The sequence below is a fragment of the Notolepis coatsorum genome, assembly GCF_963971535.1.
Source record: "Notolepis coatsorum genome assembly, chromosome: 2".
Classification (NCBI taxonomy): Eukaryota; Metazoa; Chordata; class Actinopteri; order Aulopiformes; family Paralepididae; genus Notolepis; species Notolepis coatsorum.
The window spans coordinates 185,704,708-185,726,457 of NC_140166.1; the positions used below are offsets into that span (position 1 = coordinate 185,704,708).

Here is a 21,750-nt window from a genome sequence, read left to right on the forward strand (position 1 = left end):
AACCCGAAATTGAGCGGAATCGATGATGAATCTACTGTTGCAGAGGAGGCATCGGAGAACAACTGCTGGATATGCGACCAAAAGCCACAAGAGCGAATTCACCACCTCACAGGTGCGCACCAAGGGGCACACGCACACCAGAACACGGGGGACTGGCTCACACAGACCACTTACATAAACTTTTTGGGGGACACTGATCTGAGTCTGTCAGATCACACCGGAGCCTGCTGTGAAAATCACGCAGCTGTAGAGAACGAGAGCGAGGACAGCGTAAGCCAGCTACTGTATGGCGCACGTTGGACTGAATAGGACATCAGTTCCATACAGTAGGTTAAGGAGAGCGAAAAAGACGTTATTATCCCGGGAGGAGAATGCTTTGTTGTATTCTAGTCTAAACACTTAATACCAATCAAATGTGTTTATTTTGACGAGCAGACAGTGTTATTAAGCTGCATTTTGTCGTATCCTCAAATAGTTTATTAAACTTGAATGCTGTAGTCAAAGTGGCTTTAACATTTCTTTAACCCACTTGGAAAAAAAGAAACATCAATCAGGATAACATGTTTGGATTTAATTTGAGTTATTTTATACATCGATGAAGACACAAACAACAAACTGGAAATACATATTCAGAGTGTTTGGAATATTATTCAACTCAGTATAATTTGATCTTTCATCATGCTGTAAACTCACGGAGGTATACAGGAATGGAATGCCTTGTCTATTAGGTCCCACAGTAAATGTGCATGTTGTTGCAACCTGATGATCTGTAAATCAGGGATGAAACACTCAAACCTACATGAGTAAAACATGATCAATTGACGGATTGGAGGATCAAGAAAAGAGGGCGGTGCTTGTGGTCAATTAGGAATGCACCAATAACATGTTTCACTGCCAGCAGATGAGAAAGAAAGATTTAGCATGCTTTTCAAAGAAAAAGCAGAAAAGCAAGTCTCTCTGCTTTGATTTCTGACACATTAAAGCATGACTCTTATCAGATGTCGGATTTTAGAATTGAGGAAATTCTCCAATGCGCTGCTGTTTCAGCACGTCGGCCCAATATCCCATAATACCAGCAGTGGCTCAATACAGTCCTAGATGTGACTGGTCCTGTGGTCCATGCTCTTCACAGCTTCTGTGTGGTGGAGCTCAGATACTATTTTGTTCTTCCTTCAGTTTCCTCCTCACGTTGTCTTCTAGTTCTAGTAATCTCTCATACAGGCCCTCTGCCGCGTCCTCATCAATATCCATCTATGGAGTCAACAGAGTAGAGGACTAATGAGATGTCATGGTGAGATGGAGCACAAAGGAGTATTGAGTCTTTATCTGGAACAGCTTTCACGCAGAGACAAGAGCTATGACACACGTCGGAGTGGATAATTACATATTCCATAGTTCTGACAGCCGTCCCACACATTTCCAATTAATATAGCTAACCACCAGACTAGGTTGCAAAACAATTCAAACTTGGAATACAGCTGAGATAGATTTAGAATCGGTCAGCCATGCTTTTGAGTTTTGATGAATAGCGTTCCTGAATGTTATGTCATACCTTGCAAGGTTGTGTATAGTTGTTGCCGAGCCCAGATGTCAAGCTGTGATATTTTGCTCGGGGGTCCAGAGATTCTGGCTTCTGCTTAAAAAGCCATAACTACAAAGGAGAAGATTCAGTGTCAAGACTCCCAAAATCAATGGATGACTTTGCACTTTTACAACACATACTAATACATATTTTGATTCTTGAGGAGCTGTTGGGGGTGATTTACATACCAAAGCCTCCGCTCCATTGTAAGGTGTCAGCGTGAAGGTATTAGTAAACATTCTGATCTGAAAACGATGTAAGAGAAAGATAAGGTTTTAACCCTTTCACTACCAAATGGTTAACCCTTTCACTGCGACAATACCGAAGGTTAACCCTTTCACTGCAACACGACAAAGGGTTAACCCTTTCACTACCACACTACAGAAGGTCAGAAGGTTAACCTTCTGTAGTGTGGTATAGTGAAATGGTTAAGGATGACCTTTTGGACGTACTTTACAAATAACCGTAAGAGCAGCATCCTGGTAGGGAACCAAATTAATAAAAACAGGGGTCAGTCAATACATTATGAGAGGTGCACTCGCCAGCCAAAATATGGGCATGATCAGGGTCCAGAGGATGGCTGGAAAGACAGGCAGGATGCCATAGGTCAGGCTGGTCATCACAAAGCCTGGGCAGATCACGGAGGAGTACAAGCCCTAAACAACACAGTCATAACACAAGTCAGATCACCGTCATCAACATGATAATACATATTTAACCAATTTGTAAAATCACCAGGAGGTATTGTATGTGTTGGGGAGTGTTTAAGTCATCTGTATGTTGAGGCGTTTGTTACATTAACTGTGTTTTGTGATATACAGTACATTAGTAAATGGCCCTATACAGCTCGACAGTTAGAGCATGATACTATCAACATTTCCAGGGTCGAGGGTTTGATTCCTACTGGAGCCACAGATACAAATAATTGTGCAGTATGTACTCATGGTACTTCAGATAAGAGCATCCCACAAACACAACCCAAGTGTTAAAGGGATAGTTCTGATTTGGGGAACCCTAGCCCCATCTGTTGCGTACCAATGATATTGACGTGACTCAAGACGACAGCTTGTACAGACAGGAGCTTGACCCCATTGGCTTTGCATTGGTTTGTGGCTAACTAGCTGGAGCTAGTTAGCCACAGAGGAACAGCACGGATTGTGCTGAGAATCATTGGTAAGTAGCAAATAGGGCTATGGTTACAAAATAATTCAGAACTATCCCTTTAAGATATGTGTAAAAGCTGACCTGCTTGTTGAGGTGCCTGTTGAGTGCCAGGCTGAGCAGGTCGGAGGCATATTTGGAGGAGCTGTAAGGCTGGGTGCCTTTCTGGTGCTGCATGTCTTCCAGGCTAAACGCAGACCGGTGGGCATTACTGGAGGAGGTCCAGACCACCTGGGAGGTCCGGTCTGCCTGGCACAGAATCGGCTCCAGCTCCCTAACCTGGACCACAACACAGGGTTAAAAAGAGATCACACAGTGCATCTTTGCACAAATGTAATGTTATAGTTGTTGTGTATTGACATTCTAAGTTTGTCCCTTATCGGATACTGTCACGGCGTGTCACGCCCCCTGCTATTAAGTAGGGGCGTCATTGTAATCACCTGTGTTGAGTTTACCACTAAAGAGATGTCACTGGAAATTACCCTTGTTTGTCTCGTGTCTCATTATTATATGTTATATGTTGTATGAAATAACCGGATGAGTATACAACAATAGTGTTGTGGTGTTATAGTGTAATGTTGTACTTTAGGTTAGGGCTGGGCGATATAACGATAAATATCGCGATATATTTTAATAATCGATATCGAATATCGAAAAAAAAAAAAAAATCGATGTTTTTTTTTTTTTTTTTTTACCTGCAACAGGGCAGTTTTAAAACCAGAGACAGTGGACAGACTTGTCTTTCTTGCCTGCAACTTAAAGTAATGGCTTTGCTTGTCCAAATGACAATACTGACCAAATTCAGATTTCTTTTTCTCTTGTCCATTTATTTTGTTTGCTTTCTAATTTAAAATACATTTTGAAACCGTCTGTACACAGTAGGCTATGTGTGCTAGCAGAACTAGACTCCAGTCACGAGTCACAGTGCACATGTGCGGTGGTTTGTCCACCAAAAAAGCGCCAAAAGATCGAAAATAAACTAGCAGAGCCAGAACTGTTCAACTCCTCTGGAGCCACAGCCAGCAGAGAAGCCGGTTTACTTTAGCTTTTAAACCAGCTGCAGCCTGAGAACTGGAGTGTGAGGGGATGTAACACTAAAGATGGCGGCAATGACAAAGAATTGCTGCAAAATAAACATACATCTGTTGTTAAATTTTTTTTTTTTAATTTTTTTTATACTTATAACAATTCGATAATTATCGATATCGAGAAATAAAATAAAATTATCATATCGTTATCGCGATATGATTTTTTTCCATATCGCCCAGCCCTACTTTAGGTCTAACTGTAGCCTAGAGTGGAGAGAACCTGTATTTTCAGCATGAATGTATTCAGCTAAGTTAAGTCGGCCAAGGATGAATTTAATACATTTGGTAAACGTCTCCCATTGACCATATTCACATGGCAGCCATTTTCCTCCTATGTCATGCTTAGGAATCCAACCTGAGCATGACATAAGAGCAAAATGGCCACCCTGTGAATATGGTCAATTGCCCTGAAGAAGAACAACTTCCAAGGTCAACAACATCAGCAGAAATGGCAGTTCTGGACTTTGTGACTGAGGAGGATGCCAGCGAAAGACATCATTGCCTCATAATGGGACAATGCTGGATTATGTTAAACATGGATTAACACTAGGAGATCTCCTGCACGTGCCAGTTTCACCCTAAATATCCAATCTTCTGAATATCCATCTGATTGGGTGCTTGTGGTGTTTTCTCCACCTTGGAGTTGCTGGACTAAGGGTTAGAGTTGTCTGTAGTTGATCATGCATTTTTAGGGCTTGTGTCCACATAGCGTCTTATTCTGGCTGGTGATGAAGCACTGGGATGAAGCTCTGGGATGAAGCACTGAGATGAAGCTGAGATGAAGCGCTGGGATGAAGCTCTGGGATGAAGCACTGAGATGAGGCTCTGAGATGAAGCTCTGGGATGAAGCTGAGATGAAGCACTGTGATGAAGCTGAGATGAAGCTGAGATGAAGCACTGGGATGAAGCACTGGGATGAAGCTGAGATGAAGCACTGACATGAAGCTGAGATGAAGCACTGACATGAAGCTGAGATGAAGCACTGGGATGAAGCTGAGATGAAGCACTGACATGAAGCTGAGATGAAGCACTGGGATGAAGCTGAGATGAAGCACTGAGATGAAGCTGAGATGAAGCACTGGGAAGCACTGAGATGAAGCTCTGGGAAGCACTGAGATGAAGCTGAGATGAAGCTCTGGGATGAAGCGCTGATATGATGAAGCTCTTGGATGAAGCGCTGATATCAGCAGGGAATATGAATGGGAGGTGATGCCCTCACTGAAAACTCAACATCAGTTCATTGACAAAACTGTCATATGTGCACACCTACAATTGTCTGTGCAATAGCAATCAACTGCTTAAAGGTAGAATATGTAATGCAGTCAAACAGCGACCTCTAGGCAAAAGAGCCCAGCTTGGTATTGCACTATTGTTACTTTTTTTTTTATTAGAAACCTCTCTTGGCAGAGCCTGAGGTGTGGCCAGCAGTAGCAACCAGGGGAGGAAATTAGGCCACTTTACTGGCCAAATGCTGGTATTTTTTACGTTTGGCTGGTAAAAAAAAACAGATACCCGCCAGTTGGCTGGTAAGCCAAAAAGTTAGTTTCCTCCCCTGCTGGCGAGTATACAAAAAAATAAAACATTCTGCAATCACTGCACTGGCAAACGGTGCACGTCTTCTGAGTGTTCGCTTTAGTTGACAGTGCCACGAGAGCACTGCACAAGACCACCCGCGGACATATGTTTAATAAACGTTTGCGCAGTACTGGCCAACCCGCGGACATATAATAATAAAAGTCCCGCGGTACTAGGCTAGCCATCAGGAGCACTCGCAAACATATAACGTTAAACACAGAAGATGGAAAACAGACAGACTGACCAACGGGGAACTGCATCCAACCCTAGTACAACCCTCGAGTATAAGTTACTATGGACACATTTAAATCACAGAGGTGTAATGTTAGTCTACTGGAACTGTATACAGTGGTTAGCTTCTAGTTAGCGTTTTAGCTATAGCTGCTTGCTAGCTAACGTTAGCCCTGTGTGCTCAAAGCAGCCAGTTAGGTGTATCTGTTATGACTATAATGTTTCCAAAAAAGCACCGGACTACGACGTAAGGTTAGACATTTTATTTCATGCTCAAAAGCCCCTGGCTTGCACATCGCAGTCACGAAAGGGGTTAGCTCAACCAGTGCACTGTGCACAACAGCACACCAACCCAACTGACGTTACCACAACACTTGACGGTACTTCACAGCACTGTCGTAAGACCACCGTGCTGTCTTAAAGGCACAGTGTGCCTAACCAGATGCATACACAACATTGACACGGCTTGACATACAAAGAAGTAATTATCACAATTAGCGATTTTTTTTGTCTGGTAAAAAATCTGTTTGGCTGGTAAAAAAAATCAGATACTCGCCAGTTGGCTGGTAAGCCAAAAAGTTAGTTTCCTCCCCTGGTAGCAACCCATTCCCTATTCCCACTGAAATTCAACCCACACATCAGACAATTTTCTTTAACTAAGCACAATATCAAGTTGATATTCGACGGCATTACAGATTCTACCTTTAAATATGAGGGATGTCACTTTCAATTTTGTAAATTGGTCAGCATATTCTTCCAGAGCTGATGAAAAAAGTTGCCTATTTGTGTCAGTTTTCAACTTGAACCGCTCAGAGCAGCCGCATGGAAAAAGCAGAGTGCTCTGACAAAAGTGTGCAACACCTTTTCTCTATGCAGTCGCACATGCTCTCTCCTCATTGAGAATGACTGGATATAGGTGCTCAGGAAAAGGTGCTACATGGACACAAGCCCTCAACCTCTTCACGTAAACAGTTTGAAAACAGTGACAGAGCCTGACGAGAAGTCCCGGCGAGTCTCAACAGCAGGTCCTTCTAGGAAGACATCTCTGGGGAGACATATTTCAGGATATGTCACTGTAGTCAACATTCATCTGCCAACACCTTAGGTAAGCAGAATACTAGATGAGAGTCTAAAACAAGCTATCAGCAATGTCCTTGAGGCAAGCTGAGGACAGTGCGTTGTCATAGGAACCAAGGTGTTAATTTTTAATGAGCGCTGTTGCTAAGTGACAGGCGGCTTCAGTGTCCTCTTCCAATTCAAGGGTAAAAGGTCAGAGGAGAGAGATTGCTCTCCCAACAAGAATATGTTTCCCACACAATGTAATACTGCATTCTGATAATGCAGGTGGAAGTGTATGCAGACGTCACACCACACACACCATATAACAACCATTCTGAATAATTAAATACCACAGATGCAGCACAGACTCTATGTATTGCATGCATAGTTGCATACCACACTATATGTAGCGAAAGCATCTAGGCTCCTCAGATTAGGTGACATCTACACTACAACTCGTTTGAATCGTTTGAAGGACATAGGCTGGGCCTGTTAATTAAATTAAATCAATACAGAATTATAGGATTCTTTATTTGAAATAACTATTATTGATTCTTAATGTATGATCATTAAATCATGTGATGACTTCAGAGAATACAGTAACAGTGGCTCACCAGGAGGAAATGGCCAAAGAGGTTGGTGGCAAACACCTCTTGCATTCCATCAGCAGTGATGCTGTCCTTCTGTGTCAGGATTCCCTGCCCAGTGGCAAACATAGTGATGACATTGCTGCAGTTTGATAGATAGATAGATAGATAGATAGATAGATAGATAGATAGATAGATAGATAGATAGATAGATAGATAGATAGATAGATAGATAGATAGATAGATAGATAGATAGATAGATAGATAGATAGATAGATAGATAGATAGATAGATAGATAGATAGATAGATAGATAGATAGATAGATAGATAGATAGATAGATAGATAGATAGATAGCAGTTAACTACATGAAGTACAATTTCTAGTTTAACTACATTTTGTAGTAGTTGGGTGGCAAAGTAGCAACACATTTCAAATATCATCATAATTGGGGAGTACAATTTTTGTCTCGTGATAATAGCACCACCATGAGGCCAAATGACAAAAAACTTTACAGGCATCCTTGCTATTGTAAGCCAAACATAATTGCCACATTCGGTGCAAATCGGACAATGAATTCACATGGTCAACACATCACTTTCCTGTTTACTGTGTGTTTTTCTGAAATTCAATTGGATTTAGCGGTCATATGGTTTGACCTATCAATTATATAAATGGCAGATTTAAAGAAGTTGGTCACCAGATGCCACACAACAAGTTTGCCACAAAAAAAATACATTAAAATGTACAGGCCAACTGGTCAAAATTAACATGTTCCTGGCTAGGTCAGGGAGTCAAAGCTGTTGCTGAAACAGGGCTTCCTACACCATAGGGACCCGTTTCCGTATCTGTTGCTGAAACAGGGCTTCCTACACCATAGGGACCCGTTTCCGTATCTGTTGCTGAAACAGGGCTTCCTACATCATAGGGACCCATTTCCACGGACAGAGGGAAGTAGTGAGAGGTGGTGCTGCTGCAGTTGATGGTGTGTGTCGTGGGACTATAGTGTTTGCTTTGCAGATGATTGCTGCAGCTAAGGATGGTTGGGTTGGGTCGTCTGAATATCTTTGAGTCAGCCGGTGTGTTGTTGAGCAGGTTATTTCTGCTCGTAACAGTGCATTGTGTAGAAGCAGGTGGAGTCACGCATGAGGAACGGCTCAATGACACCAGCAGTATAAGAGGAACGGCTCAATGACACCAGCAGTATAAGAGGAACACTAAAAGGACTAAAAGGACTGAAGATCGGGGGACCCTGATGTAAACAAGACAAATGTTTGTCTTGTTTACATCAGATCAAGGCAGTGGTGGACTGGCCCAGGCCCGCCAATGTCAAGCAGCTCCAGCGCTTCCTGGGGTTTGTGAACTTCTACAGACGTTTCATCAGGGACTACAGCCGGGTCGCTCACCCAACTCACGTCGCCCTCCGTGCCTTTCGTCTGGTCCGCTAAAGTGGACTCCGCCTTCTCGGAGCTGCGTAGGCGCTTCACCTCTGCGCCCATCCTCGTCCAGCCGGACACGTCCCGCCAGTTTGTGGTGGAGGTGGACGCCTCCAATACCGGTGTGGGAGCAGTCCTCTCCCAGCGTTCCGCCCTCGACCAGAAGCTACACCCCTGCGCCTTCCTCTCTCGTCGCCTGTCTCCGGCGGAAGTCAACTATGACATTGGGAACCAGGAGCTCCAGACGGCCAAGCGCCTGAACTCCCGCCAGGCCCGATGGACGCTGTTCTCCAGCTTTTCAACTTCACCTTGACCTACAGGCCCGGCTCCAAGAACGTCAAGCCAGATTCCCTTTCCCATCAGTTTGTCTCCGAAGGGGGTCCTCTTCGCCCCGACACCATCCTTCCTCCCACCTGCTTGGTGGCTTCCGCCACCTGGGAGAATCAGGACCTGGGTCAGGGAGGCCCAACGCACCCAGCCTGACCCAGGTAACGGCCCTCCTAACCGGCTTTTTGTCCTCGACCTTGTCCGCTCCCAGGTGCTCCAGTGGATCCATACCTCCCGGTTCGCCTGTCATCCTGGGATCGACCGAACCCTGTCCCTGTTGAAGCGGCATTTCTGGTGGCCCTCCATGAGGGAGGACACCCACGCCTTCGTCCTTGCCTGCACTGTCTGTGCTCGTGGGAAGGCTTCCCACCGACCACCTGCCGGGCTCCTCCGTCCGCTGCCTGTTCCTGGCCGGCCCTGGTCACACGTCGCCCTGGACTTCGTCACCGGTCTACCCCCCTCACACGGTAACACAGTCATTCTCACCATTGTTGATCGATTCTCAAAGGCCGTTCACTTTGTTGCTCTCCCCAAACTTCCCTCTGCTTCAGAGACCGCGGACCTGATGGTACTCCACGTTTTCCGTCTTCATGGGATCCCGGTGGACATCGTCTCCGACAGAGGGCCTCAATTCATCTCCCAGGTCTGGAAGGCCTTCTGTCAGGCCCTGGGGGCCACGGTCAGCCTCTCCTCCGGATACCACCCACAGACCAATGGCCAGTCGGAGCGGGCCAACCAGGACCTGGGGTCCGCCCTCCGCTGCGTCACGACCCGGGACCCCTCTGGCTGGAGCGCCTTCCTGCCATGGATCGAGTACGCCCACAACTCCTTGTCCTCCGCTGCCACAGGTCAGTCCCCCTTCGAGTCTTCTCTGGGCTACCAGCCTCCACTGTTCCCTACCCAGGAGGAGGAGATCTCAGTTCCCTCGGTGCAGGCGCACCTTCACCGCTGCAGGAGGATATGGGAGGACGAGGATGACATCTTTTCGGGATTCCCGTGGGTCCCGGGATGGGAGTCAATTTCACTTTGAATCCCGTGATTGGGCAGGACCGGGAGTAAAAGTCAACAAGAGCAGAAAGGAGTGGGAACTATGACAACAAAATCAACGGGATTTGGACGGGAGTGATACATTGGTGCATCACTAATGTAAATGTTTGGTGGTTTTATATTTAAGTAAGGCAGACATCAGGGCTGTACAGCGCGCTATGAAAAAATCTGTCTGTGCGATGAATAAATCTACTGCACTAGCACCCGTGCGATAGGCATTCGGTTCATATCGATACTCTTATTTTGAAAATCCTGTGGCAAGTCTCGTTTCCGCCCAAGCGCAGCTCCAGCCATAATATCTATGGCTCCGGAAGCTAGCAACGTTCGGTTCATATCGATACTCTTATTTAAAAAATCCTGTGGCATTTCCTCCCAAGCGCAGCTCCGGCAGCCCAACAACAACAGCTATGTTATGTTAGAGTGCGCATTTTGCGACCAGGAAATAAGTCCCTGCCTGTTTTTCCCTGCAACGCTTCCAATGCATCTTACATGCTTTAATAAATAATTATAATAATAATTTAGGACCTGCTCAGAGGTCATCAATCGGCATGCATGCGATGCATGTATGCGATTCGTCTCTGCGATTAACCCATCCCGTCGTCCTTCCCCCCCAAGGGCAGCCGGGAGCAAACAGGCGCAACGTGAGCCGCGCCAGGGGACCAATCCAAGTGCTCCTGTCCGTCTTCGTCAAGGATGCCACAGCGTTATCGATCTTGTTGTTGTGCATGTTTTTCCATTGGGTTTATCTTATCGGGGGGGGGAACCCTTGCGAGCACGGGGAGAACATGCAAACTCCACACAGAAAGGCCTGGGAGATACCCCACCAACTGGCATCATGGAAACCTGGTCCCCAAGCGGGAATCGAACCCTGGACCTTCTTGCTGTGAGGCGACAGTGTTTAACCACTACACCACCGTGCCTCTTGCATCCTCACCAAAACTAACTAGTTAGCTGCTACCGGGTAACTAAGCTGAGCTAACCCGGGTCAGAGGCAGAGAAAACAGTGAGGAAAGGGAGGGGGCGGGGGAGCCTCAGCCTCTCTCTGTCAATGATTTTAAGTAGGTGAGGTCAAAGGAGTTTGATAGTATTTACTGAGGATGGCCAGATAATGTTGATATTTAAACATAACAAATATAATACATAATAAATGTATACATGATCATGCAACATAAAAAATAATTAGGAACTGTTTGGGAGAGGGAGGTAGGGAGGGGTTTTAGGTTGTGTGTTGTGAGTTGTGAGTTCCAAAAAGTTATTTCAAGTTTAAAGCTCAATATATCAAAACGTGGCACTTTACAGTGAACAGGAGGTCTATTTGTATTAAAACAATAGATTGTTTTTCATTTAAATGTCTGGAAGAGCTAAATTTATATCTTTCAAATTATATTTTCGTTACCTTTTTTGAGTTGATCTAAATGTTACTGATTGTGTTGAATGGGCTTATGATATCGTCTCATATCGATTGCAGGCACCTGCATCGTATCGTATCGTGGCAGACTTTGTGATATTGGCAAATATTGTATCGTTGTCCAAAGAATCGATATCGTATCGTATCGTGATGAAACTGGTGATTCCCACCCCTAGTCCATACATCCAACACCAAATCCCATAATTCCTTACACGTAACGTGTCTGGCTGTGTGATGTCAACTTGTCAGCATGAAAATGACAGCCAAAGGGGAGCTCCAGTAGCTCACCGCGTACCTCGAGCGCTATTTCGGCGCCGGGGACAACCGTGCTCGTCACGGATCTGGGGTTTAGCGAGTTCGAATCCCGGACTGCAGCCGTGCCTTTCCCAGAGTGTCTTCCCCCCCATCTGTACCCATTCAGCCTGTTTCTGTCGGTCATTCTTGACAAGAGTAAATGCGATAAACACAAAAAAGAGCCAGCGGAATGGCCAAAGTTTAAAAAAAAAGAAAATGACAGCCAAACATGGCACTGCAACTAAATAACACAAAACAATAGGCACATTTGTGACTGTTACAAATATAACACGTTTTATACTTGTGCTACAAGATTTTGGCCTGTGCTACTAAACTATCAACCTCTGTAGCACCAGTGCTATGTGCAAAAAAAGTTAACGTACAGCCCTACAGACATGATGTGACCCATGTACTGAGGCAGAAAAACGGAGCAGGATTGGTAAACAGGAGTGGGATGGGAGTGGGATTCTATAAAAGTTTGGCTCGGGATTGGGATGGGATTGGGATCAGTCCTCTGTGGGAGTGGGAGGGAGTGGGATGTTTTCTAAACTCTCACTTGGGATTGGGATGGGATGGGATTATTTCTGTGGGAGTGGGAAGGAGCGGGAGTCAAAATCCACTCACATGTCAGCCTCTCAGGACACCAGGGCCGCGCTGCTCCGCTCCGCTGACCAGAATCGCCGCTTTGCCGACCGCCACCACCGGACCCTGACTATCAACCAGGTCAGATGGTTCTCGTCTCGGGACCTGCCTCTCAAATCAGTTTCCCAAAAACTCACCCCCCGTTTTGTTGGCCCTTACAAGATTCATTAACCCCTCAGTCGTCAGACTCCAGCTTCCCTCCCATATGTGCATTCACCCCTCATTCCATGTCTCCCAACTGAAGCCGGTGGTCTCCAGTCCCCTGTCTCCCCCAGCTCCGGAACCTCCCCCTCCGCTGATCATCGACGACCACCCGGCCTACACCGTCCGGCAGTTACTGGACATGCGTCGTCGCGGTCGCGGCTTCCAGTACCTGGTGGACTGGGAGGGCTACGGCGCAGCTGGGTCTCCTGCCAGATGGTCCTGGATCCTGCCCTCATCCGGGATTTCCATCGGGCCAACCCTGGCAAGCCTGGAGGGTCGCCAGGAGGCGCCCGTAGAGGGGGGGGTCCTGTCATAATCATGGCGAGAGCCTTCCTCACCCCTCCTCCTTCCACTCCTTCACGGCGGAAGCCTTCCTCACCCCTCATCCTTCCACACCCTTATATGGGCAGCATCCGACCCCAGGATTCCCACACTGCTTAGAGGGACATCAATTAATGCGGATTCCCTCGTCAACGAACTCCTACTTCAGCCCACGGATCCTGCTCTACCCTCGTCGCAGTGTTAACCTAACTATAGGTACGACGTCGCACCCTAGCCTTGGTACTCTGTCCTTGTTACATGCCTTGTCCTAATCTTTGCTCTCCCTGTGCCCAGGACTACCGCTCCAGAGACACCACCCACCTGGACGCTCCTGCGCAGCACGAGGAGTGCACCTGCTCGTGTCTACTTGCACATTTCTGTACCTGTTGCACATTCCTGTACCTGTATACCTGTCTGCTTGGGGGTGAACATTAAAACCAACCTAAAACGCTCCATTCTCTCTCCTCCTGTGTTCTGCTATTGGGCTCCGCCAACCCCTGCCCTAACAAAACCACCTCATTCTCCTCTCCCCTGTGTTCTGCTCTTGGGCTCAAGTTAACGCTACCCTAACAACAATAGCATATTGTGTCTGACAATAGAACACTCTCACTCTGGTCAAGGGATTTGTAGAGCCAGACAAAACTATAACTGTATTTGCTACTACATGGCAGAGCCTAAAATCAGCACTGTACCTGGAGAAGAGGCCCTTGAAGAAGGCGTTCCTGTCAAATTGTGGGTTGGGCATGATGCCTGCGTTGAGATAGAGGCAGTCCAGCCGGTTGTACCTGTAGGACACACGAAATGTATTGCATTCATTTATGTACACCTGAAGGCACTGATATTTGGCAATTGACATCATCACAAGTACTTTTTCCCTACTTAACTATTAGTGGGAATTAGTCTTTATAAAATGCTGTGTTTATAACATAATATCATAGCCTATATGTACAGTATATTTGTGTACAACATTGTTTGTACTTGAATATGTGCCTTTAGATTCTGTGCTGTTAATCCATTGCAACTGTCTCTACCACCCACCTGAGTTTGACTTCATTGGCTGCATTGAAGACCGAGGCGATGCTACTGGTGTCCAGCTGCAGCAGGGCCACCTGGGCTTCCGGGTGAGAGGTCAGAAGGGCGGAGCGGGCAGCCTGTGCCCGACGGATGTTCCTGCAGGCCAGACAGAGCTGCAGAGATGGGTCTTCTGTGAGGAGACGCTCACAGAGTGCCAGGCCTATACCACTGTAGTGCCAGTCACACACCAGAGAGAGAGAGAGAGAGAGAGAGAGAGAGAGAGAGAGAGAGAGAGAGAGAGAGAGAGAGAGAGAGAGAGAGAGAGAGAGAGAGAGAGAGAGAGAGAGACACACACACAGGGGTTTTGGACAGGCCAAAACACATTTTGCTTAATTTAAGACAACACTAAATTAAACATATGTATTGTCTTAAATATATAACCCCATCCTTCCAAAACTTGAAGAGGTTTACAACTGCAGCAAAATGAGGAATGGTAGATTAATTTAACTATTCACAAGAATTAAGAGAAAAAGATTAACTATTCTGAACATAGATTAATGTTTCCTTCTCGTACATACAGGACAGAGGTATGTACATCTAACAACAAACATGTTTTCAACAAACTTGAAACTTGAGGAGGTGGTTCCTTTCATCCCTAGAAAAAACATTATTGAAATGCAAGACTACATGATATTTCCATATTTATTAAAGAGATTTGCACTACATTCATACCTCATTTGCATTTGCACCTTACCTTAAAGTTTTGTACCTCATTGTCTGCATTTGTACCTCACTGTTTACTCATTTTTACTCACTGTACTTAGATTGTATTTAGGCTTAAGCTGGTCTACAAGATAATCTACACGACCAAGGTACCCATGTACATGTCAAAATACTTCCCAAAGGTCAGTGAATACCACGATCACAACACCAGAGGGAGCTCCACAAATCATGTTAAACCCAGATTCGGCTCAAACAAGGGACTAAACACGTTTCGCAATTATGCCACATCAATGTGGAACGCCCTACCCAAAGCTGTAAAGGAATGTGAATCACTACCCACTTTCAAAAACACTCTCAAAGAACACCTACGGGAGACTGCAATTCGAAACTGGCCCCTGTAAATGTCCTAACCCAACCCAATGTACAGTAAATTACCAAGTATGGTTTTGTCAATATTCCAATGTACAGTTTTGCTTGTACAGTTGTACAGTGTCCCACCCCACCCACCCAACCACCTCCAATGTACAGCCCCCCCCCCCTCCTACCCTCCAATGTACAGTTTCTACGTCAAATGTATATACTCTCTTTTCTGGACTCTTTTGGTATCACAAACAGTAGTGTATTTGCAAATCTGATATGTCATAAATGTATAGATGTAGCAGTACTGTCTATCTGTTGTGGCAACCCCAAGCCACCCCTGGGCTTGGTGATTGATGGGCGCTATGTGGCGACCCAATGGCTGGGCGCTGCCCATGTTTGGGCGTCCGCTTCCGGACGCACCTGTCACTAAATACCCATCAGAGTGATTACCTGATTAGCGAATCACGGCGCGGTGCGCCTGTTGGAGAGGGGGGACTTAATGGAGCCGAGGAGCCTCCTCTCAGTCCCCCGTAGCAGCGCAAGGCAAAAGGCCACAGAGCAAAATAATAATATATATATATATATATATAAATTTAATAACGGAAAAAGCATGGACGCGCTGGTGCAGCAGCTTGTACAGGCGAGCATGGAACAACAGACCCGGCACGAAGAGGCCCTGCACGAACAGAGGAAACAGACGGGGATGATCCACGCGGAGCTCCAGTGGATGGCCGCTCACCGGCAGGAGGAAGGGGCCGCCGGGACGCGGCCTAACCCCGGGCGCTTCATCCCCAAGCTGACGGAGCAGGAGGATATAGAAGCCTATCTCCTGGCGTTTGAGCGCACCGCCGGCCGGGAGGGCTGGCCCGAAGACGACTGGGGGGGACTGCTGGCCCCCTTCCTGTCGGGTAATGCACAAAAGGCCTACCAGGACCTACCACCGGAGCAAGCCGGGAACTACACTCGGCTAAAGCAGGAAATTCTGTCCCGGTACGGCCATAGTCTGCAGTCCCGCGCGCAGCGGTTCCATGACTGGGTGTATGACGCACAGGCCTCCCCGCGCTCCCAGATGCACGACCTGGTCCGCACAAGCCGAGCCTGGCTAATGACTGACCCCGGAGGGCCCACGGTTTTGGAACGGATTGTTATGGACCGCTTTGTCAGAGCCCTCCCCTATGACTCGAAGAAGCAGGCGAGTCAAGCGGACCCCCGCTCCGTGGAGCAGCTGGTGAATATTGTGGAGGCCCACCAGGTAACGCGGGAGTTACTCAAAGGGGGGCGAGGGGAAAAGCCAGAGCGGCCGAGAACAAGGAGGGGTCCCGACGAGCCCAGCCCAAGGGGCCGGGTAGGGAACGCAGGTGAGCCCGAACTACCCCGAAGAAGACCGCTGTTCGACCAGGACCAAAGACGCTGCTACGACTGCGGCGAGCCCGGGCATCTCTCGTGGAACTGCCCAGGCCGGGATGTGTCCATGCCATCGGCGGCAGCTTCAGACCCCCGCGGAAAGACGTGCAACTATGGCGCAGCCTGTTGGGCCCATAAGGAAACATCGGCGACACTTTTACCCGTGCGCGTCAACGACAAAGATGCCGTAGCGCTCCTGGACTCGGGTAGTGCCATAACGCTGGTTCAGCCCCATTTGGCACACTGCGACGCAGAGGCTCCGCAAGTGTCAGTGTCCTGTGTGCACGGGGACACAAAGTTGTATCCTACAGCGCCGATCACCCTGACAACCACCAAGGGGGTCTGCTCGATGACAGCCGGCGTCATACCTAACCTGCCGGTAGCGCTGCTGATTGGTCGAGACTGCCCCCTGTATCGCCAGCTGTGCTCAGCCGTCATCTCCCCGCGCACCCCACCCTCTACGGGTAAACCGAGGAAGAAGAAAGGGTTACGTCAGCCGAAGGTGTGTGCTCTGAACGTAACGGGGAGTGAGACTGAGACGGCCTCAGATGTAGGTGACGACGCGCCGGAACCCCTGGATATACCGGGGAGTGAGACAGAGACGGCATCAGGTGGGGGTGACGACGCGCCAGCGCCCCAAGCGGGCCCCGAGACGGATAACAGTGACGAGGACCCCTTTGCGGAGTTCCCCCAGGCGGACGAGGTGGGGAGGGACCTGGCGGGTCAGTTCGGAACGGCCCAGCTGGAAGACCCAAACCTAACGCAGGCCCGGGCGAATATCAAGACCATAGATGGAAATCCCGTGGAGGGGGTGAGTAACCTGCCATATCCTCACTTTGCAATAAAAAGACAGTTGCTGTACCAAGTTGTAAAAAAGAATGATGAGGTTAGGGATCTATTGCTGGTACCGAAGTTCTTTATTCCCACTGTACTCCAGCTGGCGCATTCACATATCCTCGGAGCGCACCTGGGCGTGGACAAAACCATGGAGCGCATAAGGGCGCGTTTCCATTGGCCGGGCATGAAGAGAGCGGTAGAGGACTATTGCCGGAGCTGCCCAGAGTGTCAACGCGCAGCACCAAAGGTACAATATAAAAGTCCTCTGATCCCGCTGCCCATCATTGAGACCCCATTCTCAAGAATTGCCCTCGACGTAGTGGGCCCTCTAGTTAAATCGTCCCGAGGCCACCAGTATATACTGGTAATCATAGATTATGCTACCCGTTACCCCGAAGCCATCCCGTTACGCACGGTGACGGCCAAAATTGTGGCACGGGAGCTCTTTCATTTGTTTAGTCGGGTGGGAATTGCCGACTCTATTCTCACGGATCAGGGCTCGTGCTTTATGTCGCGGGTCATGAAAGAAATGTGCAAACTAATGAAAGTGGAACAGCTACGAACCTCCATATACCATCCGCAGACGGATGGACTGTGCGAGCGCTTTAACAAGACCCTGAAAAGCATGCTAAGGAAGGTGATGGAGAAGGATGGGAAGAATTGGGATCAGTTGTTGCCCTTTCTGATGTTCTCTGTGCGTGAGGTCCCACAGGCCTCCACTGGCTTCTCGCCATTTGAGCTGCTCTACGCCCGCAAGCCGCGGGGTCTCCTGGACATCGCAAAGGAGATTTGGGAGGAACAGCCGTCGCCCCACCGGTCTCTCATAGAGCATGTGCAGGTAATGAGAGACAGGATGAAGGCGCTCTGGCCAGTGGTGAGAGAACACATGCAACAGGCCCAAGACGCACAGAAGCGCATTTATGACCGGGGCGCACAGCCACGGGAGTTTAATGTGGGGGACCGAGTCCTAGTACTGGTACCGACAGCAGAGTGCAAATTCCTAGCCAAATGGCAGGGACCCTACGACATAATCGAGAAAGTGGGTCCCGTCAACTACAAGGTCCACCAGCCCGACCGTAGGAAGCATCGACAGTTATACCATGTTAACCTGTTGAAGAAATGGCATGCCCGGGATGTGTTGCTCTCGCCCCCCCCTCTTCCCCCTTTTGCGCAGCAGGTGGCAGAGGCGGCCGATGTTCCCATCGGGGAACAGTTGTCCCCGACCCAACGGCAGGAGCTTCGGGAGCTGGTCCAACAGAACCGGGACGTGTTCTCGGCCACGCCGGGCCGCACCACATTGGCCCAGCACCACATCATTACCAGCCCGGGAGACAAGGTAAAGCTGAAGCCCTATCGTATCCCAGAGGCAAAAAGAGAGGCAGTCAGAAGAGAAGTGCGGGTCATGCTGGAGATGGGAGTAATTGAGGAGTCTCATAGCGGGTGGTCCAGTCCTATTGTTTTAGTGCCAAAACCCGACTCAACAACCAGGTTCTGTAATGATTTCAGGAAGCTTAATGAAATTTCAAAGTTTGACGCCTATCCCATGCCTAGAGTGGATGAGCTCATTGACAGACTGGGCCTGGCCAGATTTATCACGACACTGGACCTAACGAAGGGTTATTGGCAAGTCCCTCTGGCCCCCGCCTCAAGGGAGAAGACGGCTTTCTCCACCCCAGATGGGCTGTTCCATTATAAAGTTCTCCCGTTTGGCCTGCATGGGGCGCCATCTACCTTTCAGAGGCTGATGGACAGAGTACTACGGCCCCATCGGGAGTATGCAGCCGCATATCTCGATGACATTATCATCCACTCGTCAGATTGGGACACCCACCTCCAAAAGGTGAGAGCGGTGTTGGGGGCCCTCCGGGAGGCGGGTCTCACCGCCAACCCAAGGAAATGCAGGCTGGGATTAGAAGAGGCAGAGTACCTGGGGTTCACAATAGGCCGGGGCAATGTGAAACCGCAGAAGAGGAAGATTGATGCAATAAGGGAGTGGCCTCGCCCTTTAACCAAGAAGCAGGTCAGGACATTTAATGGGCTAGCGAGCTATTATAGGAGGTTTATCCCTAACTTTGCTGCTCGCGCTGCTCCCCTCACAGATCTGACCCAGGCGCGGCGGCCGTTCACGGTGAAGTGGACACCGGAGGCGGAGGCGGCGTTCGAGGACCTCAAGACTGCCCTCTGTTCGGGACCGGTGCTGATCTCCCCGAACTTCGACAAGGAGATGACGGTACAAACAGACGCATCAGAGGTGGGACTGGGAGCGGTCCTCTCCCAGCAACTGGAGGGTGAGGAACATCCGATTTTATATGTGAGCAGGAAGCTGCTGCCACACGAGCGCAACTATTCTGCGGTGGAGCGCGAAGGTCTGGCAATTAAGTGGGCACTGGAGACGCTCCGCTATTATCTGCTGGGGAGGCGTTTCACGCTGGTGACGGATCACGCCCCCCTAGTCTGGATGGCCAAGACAAAGGGGACCAATGCCAGGGTGACTCGATGGTTTCTGGAGTTACAGTCATTTAACTTTTCTGTCATTCACAGGTCAGGGGTGGCGCATGGCAACGCAGACGCCCTCTCCAGGAAGGATGCCTGTTGGGCGTCGGACGCTCTTCCCCGACGGTCGGAGCTGGAGGGGGGGTACTGTGGCAACCCCAAGCCACCCCTGGGCTTGGTGATTGATGGGCGCTATGTGGCGACCCAATGGCTGGGCGCTGCCCATGTTTGGGCGTCCGCTTCCGGACGCACCTGTCACTAAATACCCATCAGAGTGATTACCTGATTAGCGAATCACGGCGCGGTGCGCCTGTTGGAGAGGGGGGACTTAATGGAGCCGAGGAGCCTCCTCTCAGTCCCCCGTAGCAGCGCAAGGCAAAAGGCCACAGAGCGGAGACGCCGCCCGGCCGACAGCAAACCGTTATTATTTGACTAAGAAAATAAAGAGTATGATTTTGGGAACTGCAACCTGTCTGTGTGTTGTTTATTCTGCCACCCCTACACCTGGAATTGCCACACTGTATGTCGTGTATGTCATATGTTATGATGAATTGAAAATGGGGGACCCTGATGTAAACAAGACGAAAGTCTTTCTCTGGTCTGCATCCCCTTAACAATTGTATGTATTGAGCTGTACTGTACTGTACCCATTCTGCAATCTGTTAATAAAGTTTTCAATCAATCAATCAATCTTTAGATTTATTATTGTATTGTATATTATTTGTATATTCCTCTTTTACTTACTTTTTTACTGTATGAAGCACACTCTCAGGGGCTCATACAGAACCAAGCATTTCATCGTAAAGTACATGTATTTTATTGTGACAACTAATAAACAAACTTGAACGTGAAACTTGACTGCACAGCACGTATGCCATCTAGCGTCTCAATTGGACTATACGTAGCATGTACTTGATGTGTAAAAAAAATAATTAAAAATAATAATAATAAATAAATAAAAGAGTTTTGAAACCGCGGCAAATCCGGCAATGTATTATTATCCTATATAAATATCCTTCCGACTACCTTATAGGGAGATATGATGCCTACACAATATTAACTGTTTGCTGTAATACTTTATTGATTCTGTTTAGAGATTAAGATAATAATAATAAACATAATTACCTATTCGCTCCAGTCACCAACACCACCGTATTCATGTTCTCTGAGTGAAATTGATTGTTGATTGATTAATAAACTTCTGTTTATAAAACTCTACACCAAAAAATGCTAGAGATTCTGGACCCTGGCCCGAAGAGCTATTTGTTCTTCCCCTGGTGTCATATTATTAGCCCCGCCCCCGGGTTGTGATTGGATTCCGCAGCTGCCCTTAGCCAATAGTATTACGTATACGGTCAGGTCAGCCACACTCCACAGCAGAGGCGTCTCTACGCCTGTACGTCACAGCCTCCGAAACACAGTTCGACGCAGTGGAACGTCGTCCAACTGAATGATTGAATGAATGAATGAAAACTTTATTTAACAGATTTCAGAATGGGTACAATACAGTACGGCTCAATACATACAATTGTTAAGGGGATGCAGACCTGAGAAAGACGTTTGTCTTGTTTCCATCAGGGTCCCCCATTTTCAATTCATATAGACATTTATGACATACACAACATACATGACATTTATGGCATAGGGACATATAGGTATTTAGTACTGATACATTTGTGACATAAACGGTATTCAAATATACAGTACTGTTAGTGTTACCCCTAGATCCTGACAGAGTATATACATATGATGGGGAGGGGACTGTACATTAGGAGGGGGTGGGTGGGCGGGAGAGAAATATACATACGGCGGGGAGGGACTATATACATGCGGTGGGGAGGAGACTGTCTATTAGGAGGTGGTGGGGGTTTTGGGCATTTACGGTGGCCAGTTTCGAATTGCAGCCTCCCGTAGGTGCTCTTTAAGAGCGGTTTTGAATGTGGGCAGGGATTCACATT

At 48.0% G+C, this 21,750-nt stretch overlaps 1 protein-coding gene across 1 annotated transcript; it reads right to left on the reverse strand.

Moving 5' to 3' along the window:
- Positions 1-583: 583 nt before the first annotated feature.
- hsd17b7 (hydroxysteroid (17-beta) dehydrogenase 7) lies at positions 584-21,058 on the reverse strand. Its single transcript, XM_084307458.1, has 9 exons — positions 20,918-21,058; positions 14,000-14,203; positions 13,654-13,746; positions 7,311-7,425; positions 2,828-3,022; positions 2,125-2,238; positions 1,771-1,827; positions 1,553-1,651; positions 584-1,251 (listed from the first exon to the last, which is right to left on the reverse strand). The coding sequence occupies exons 1-9, from the start codon at positions 20,950-20,952 to the stop codon at positions 1,150-1,152; spliced, it is 1,014 nt and encodes a 337-aa protein (XP_084163584.1). The 5' UTR covers positions 20,953-21,058; the 3' UTR covers positions 584-1,149.
- Between the last annotated feature and the right edge of the window lie 692 nt (positions 21,059-21,750).

Coding starts and splice junctions, on each gene's coding strand:
- hsd17b7 (XM_084307458.1), bottom strand. CDS start 20,952: ATGAATACGGTGGTGTTGGTGACTGGAGCGAATAG. Junction 14,204..20,917: donor TTGGTGACTGGAGCGAATAG/GTAATTATGTTT, acceptor CTGGCACTACAG/TGGTATAGGCCTGGCACTCT. Junction 1,652..1,770: donor ACAATGGAGCGGAGGCTTTG/GTATGTAAATCA, acceptor TCTCCTTTGTAG/TTATGGCTTTTTAAGCAGAA.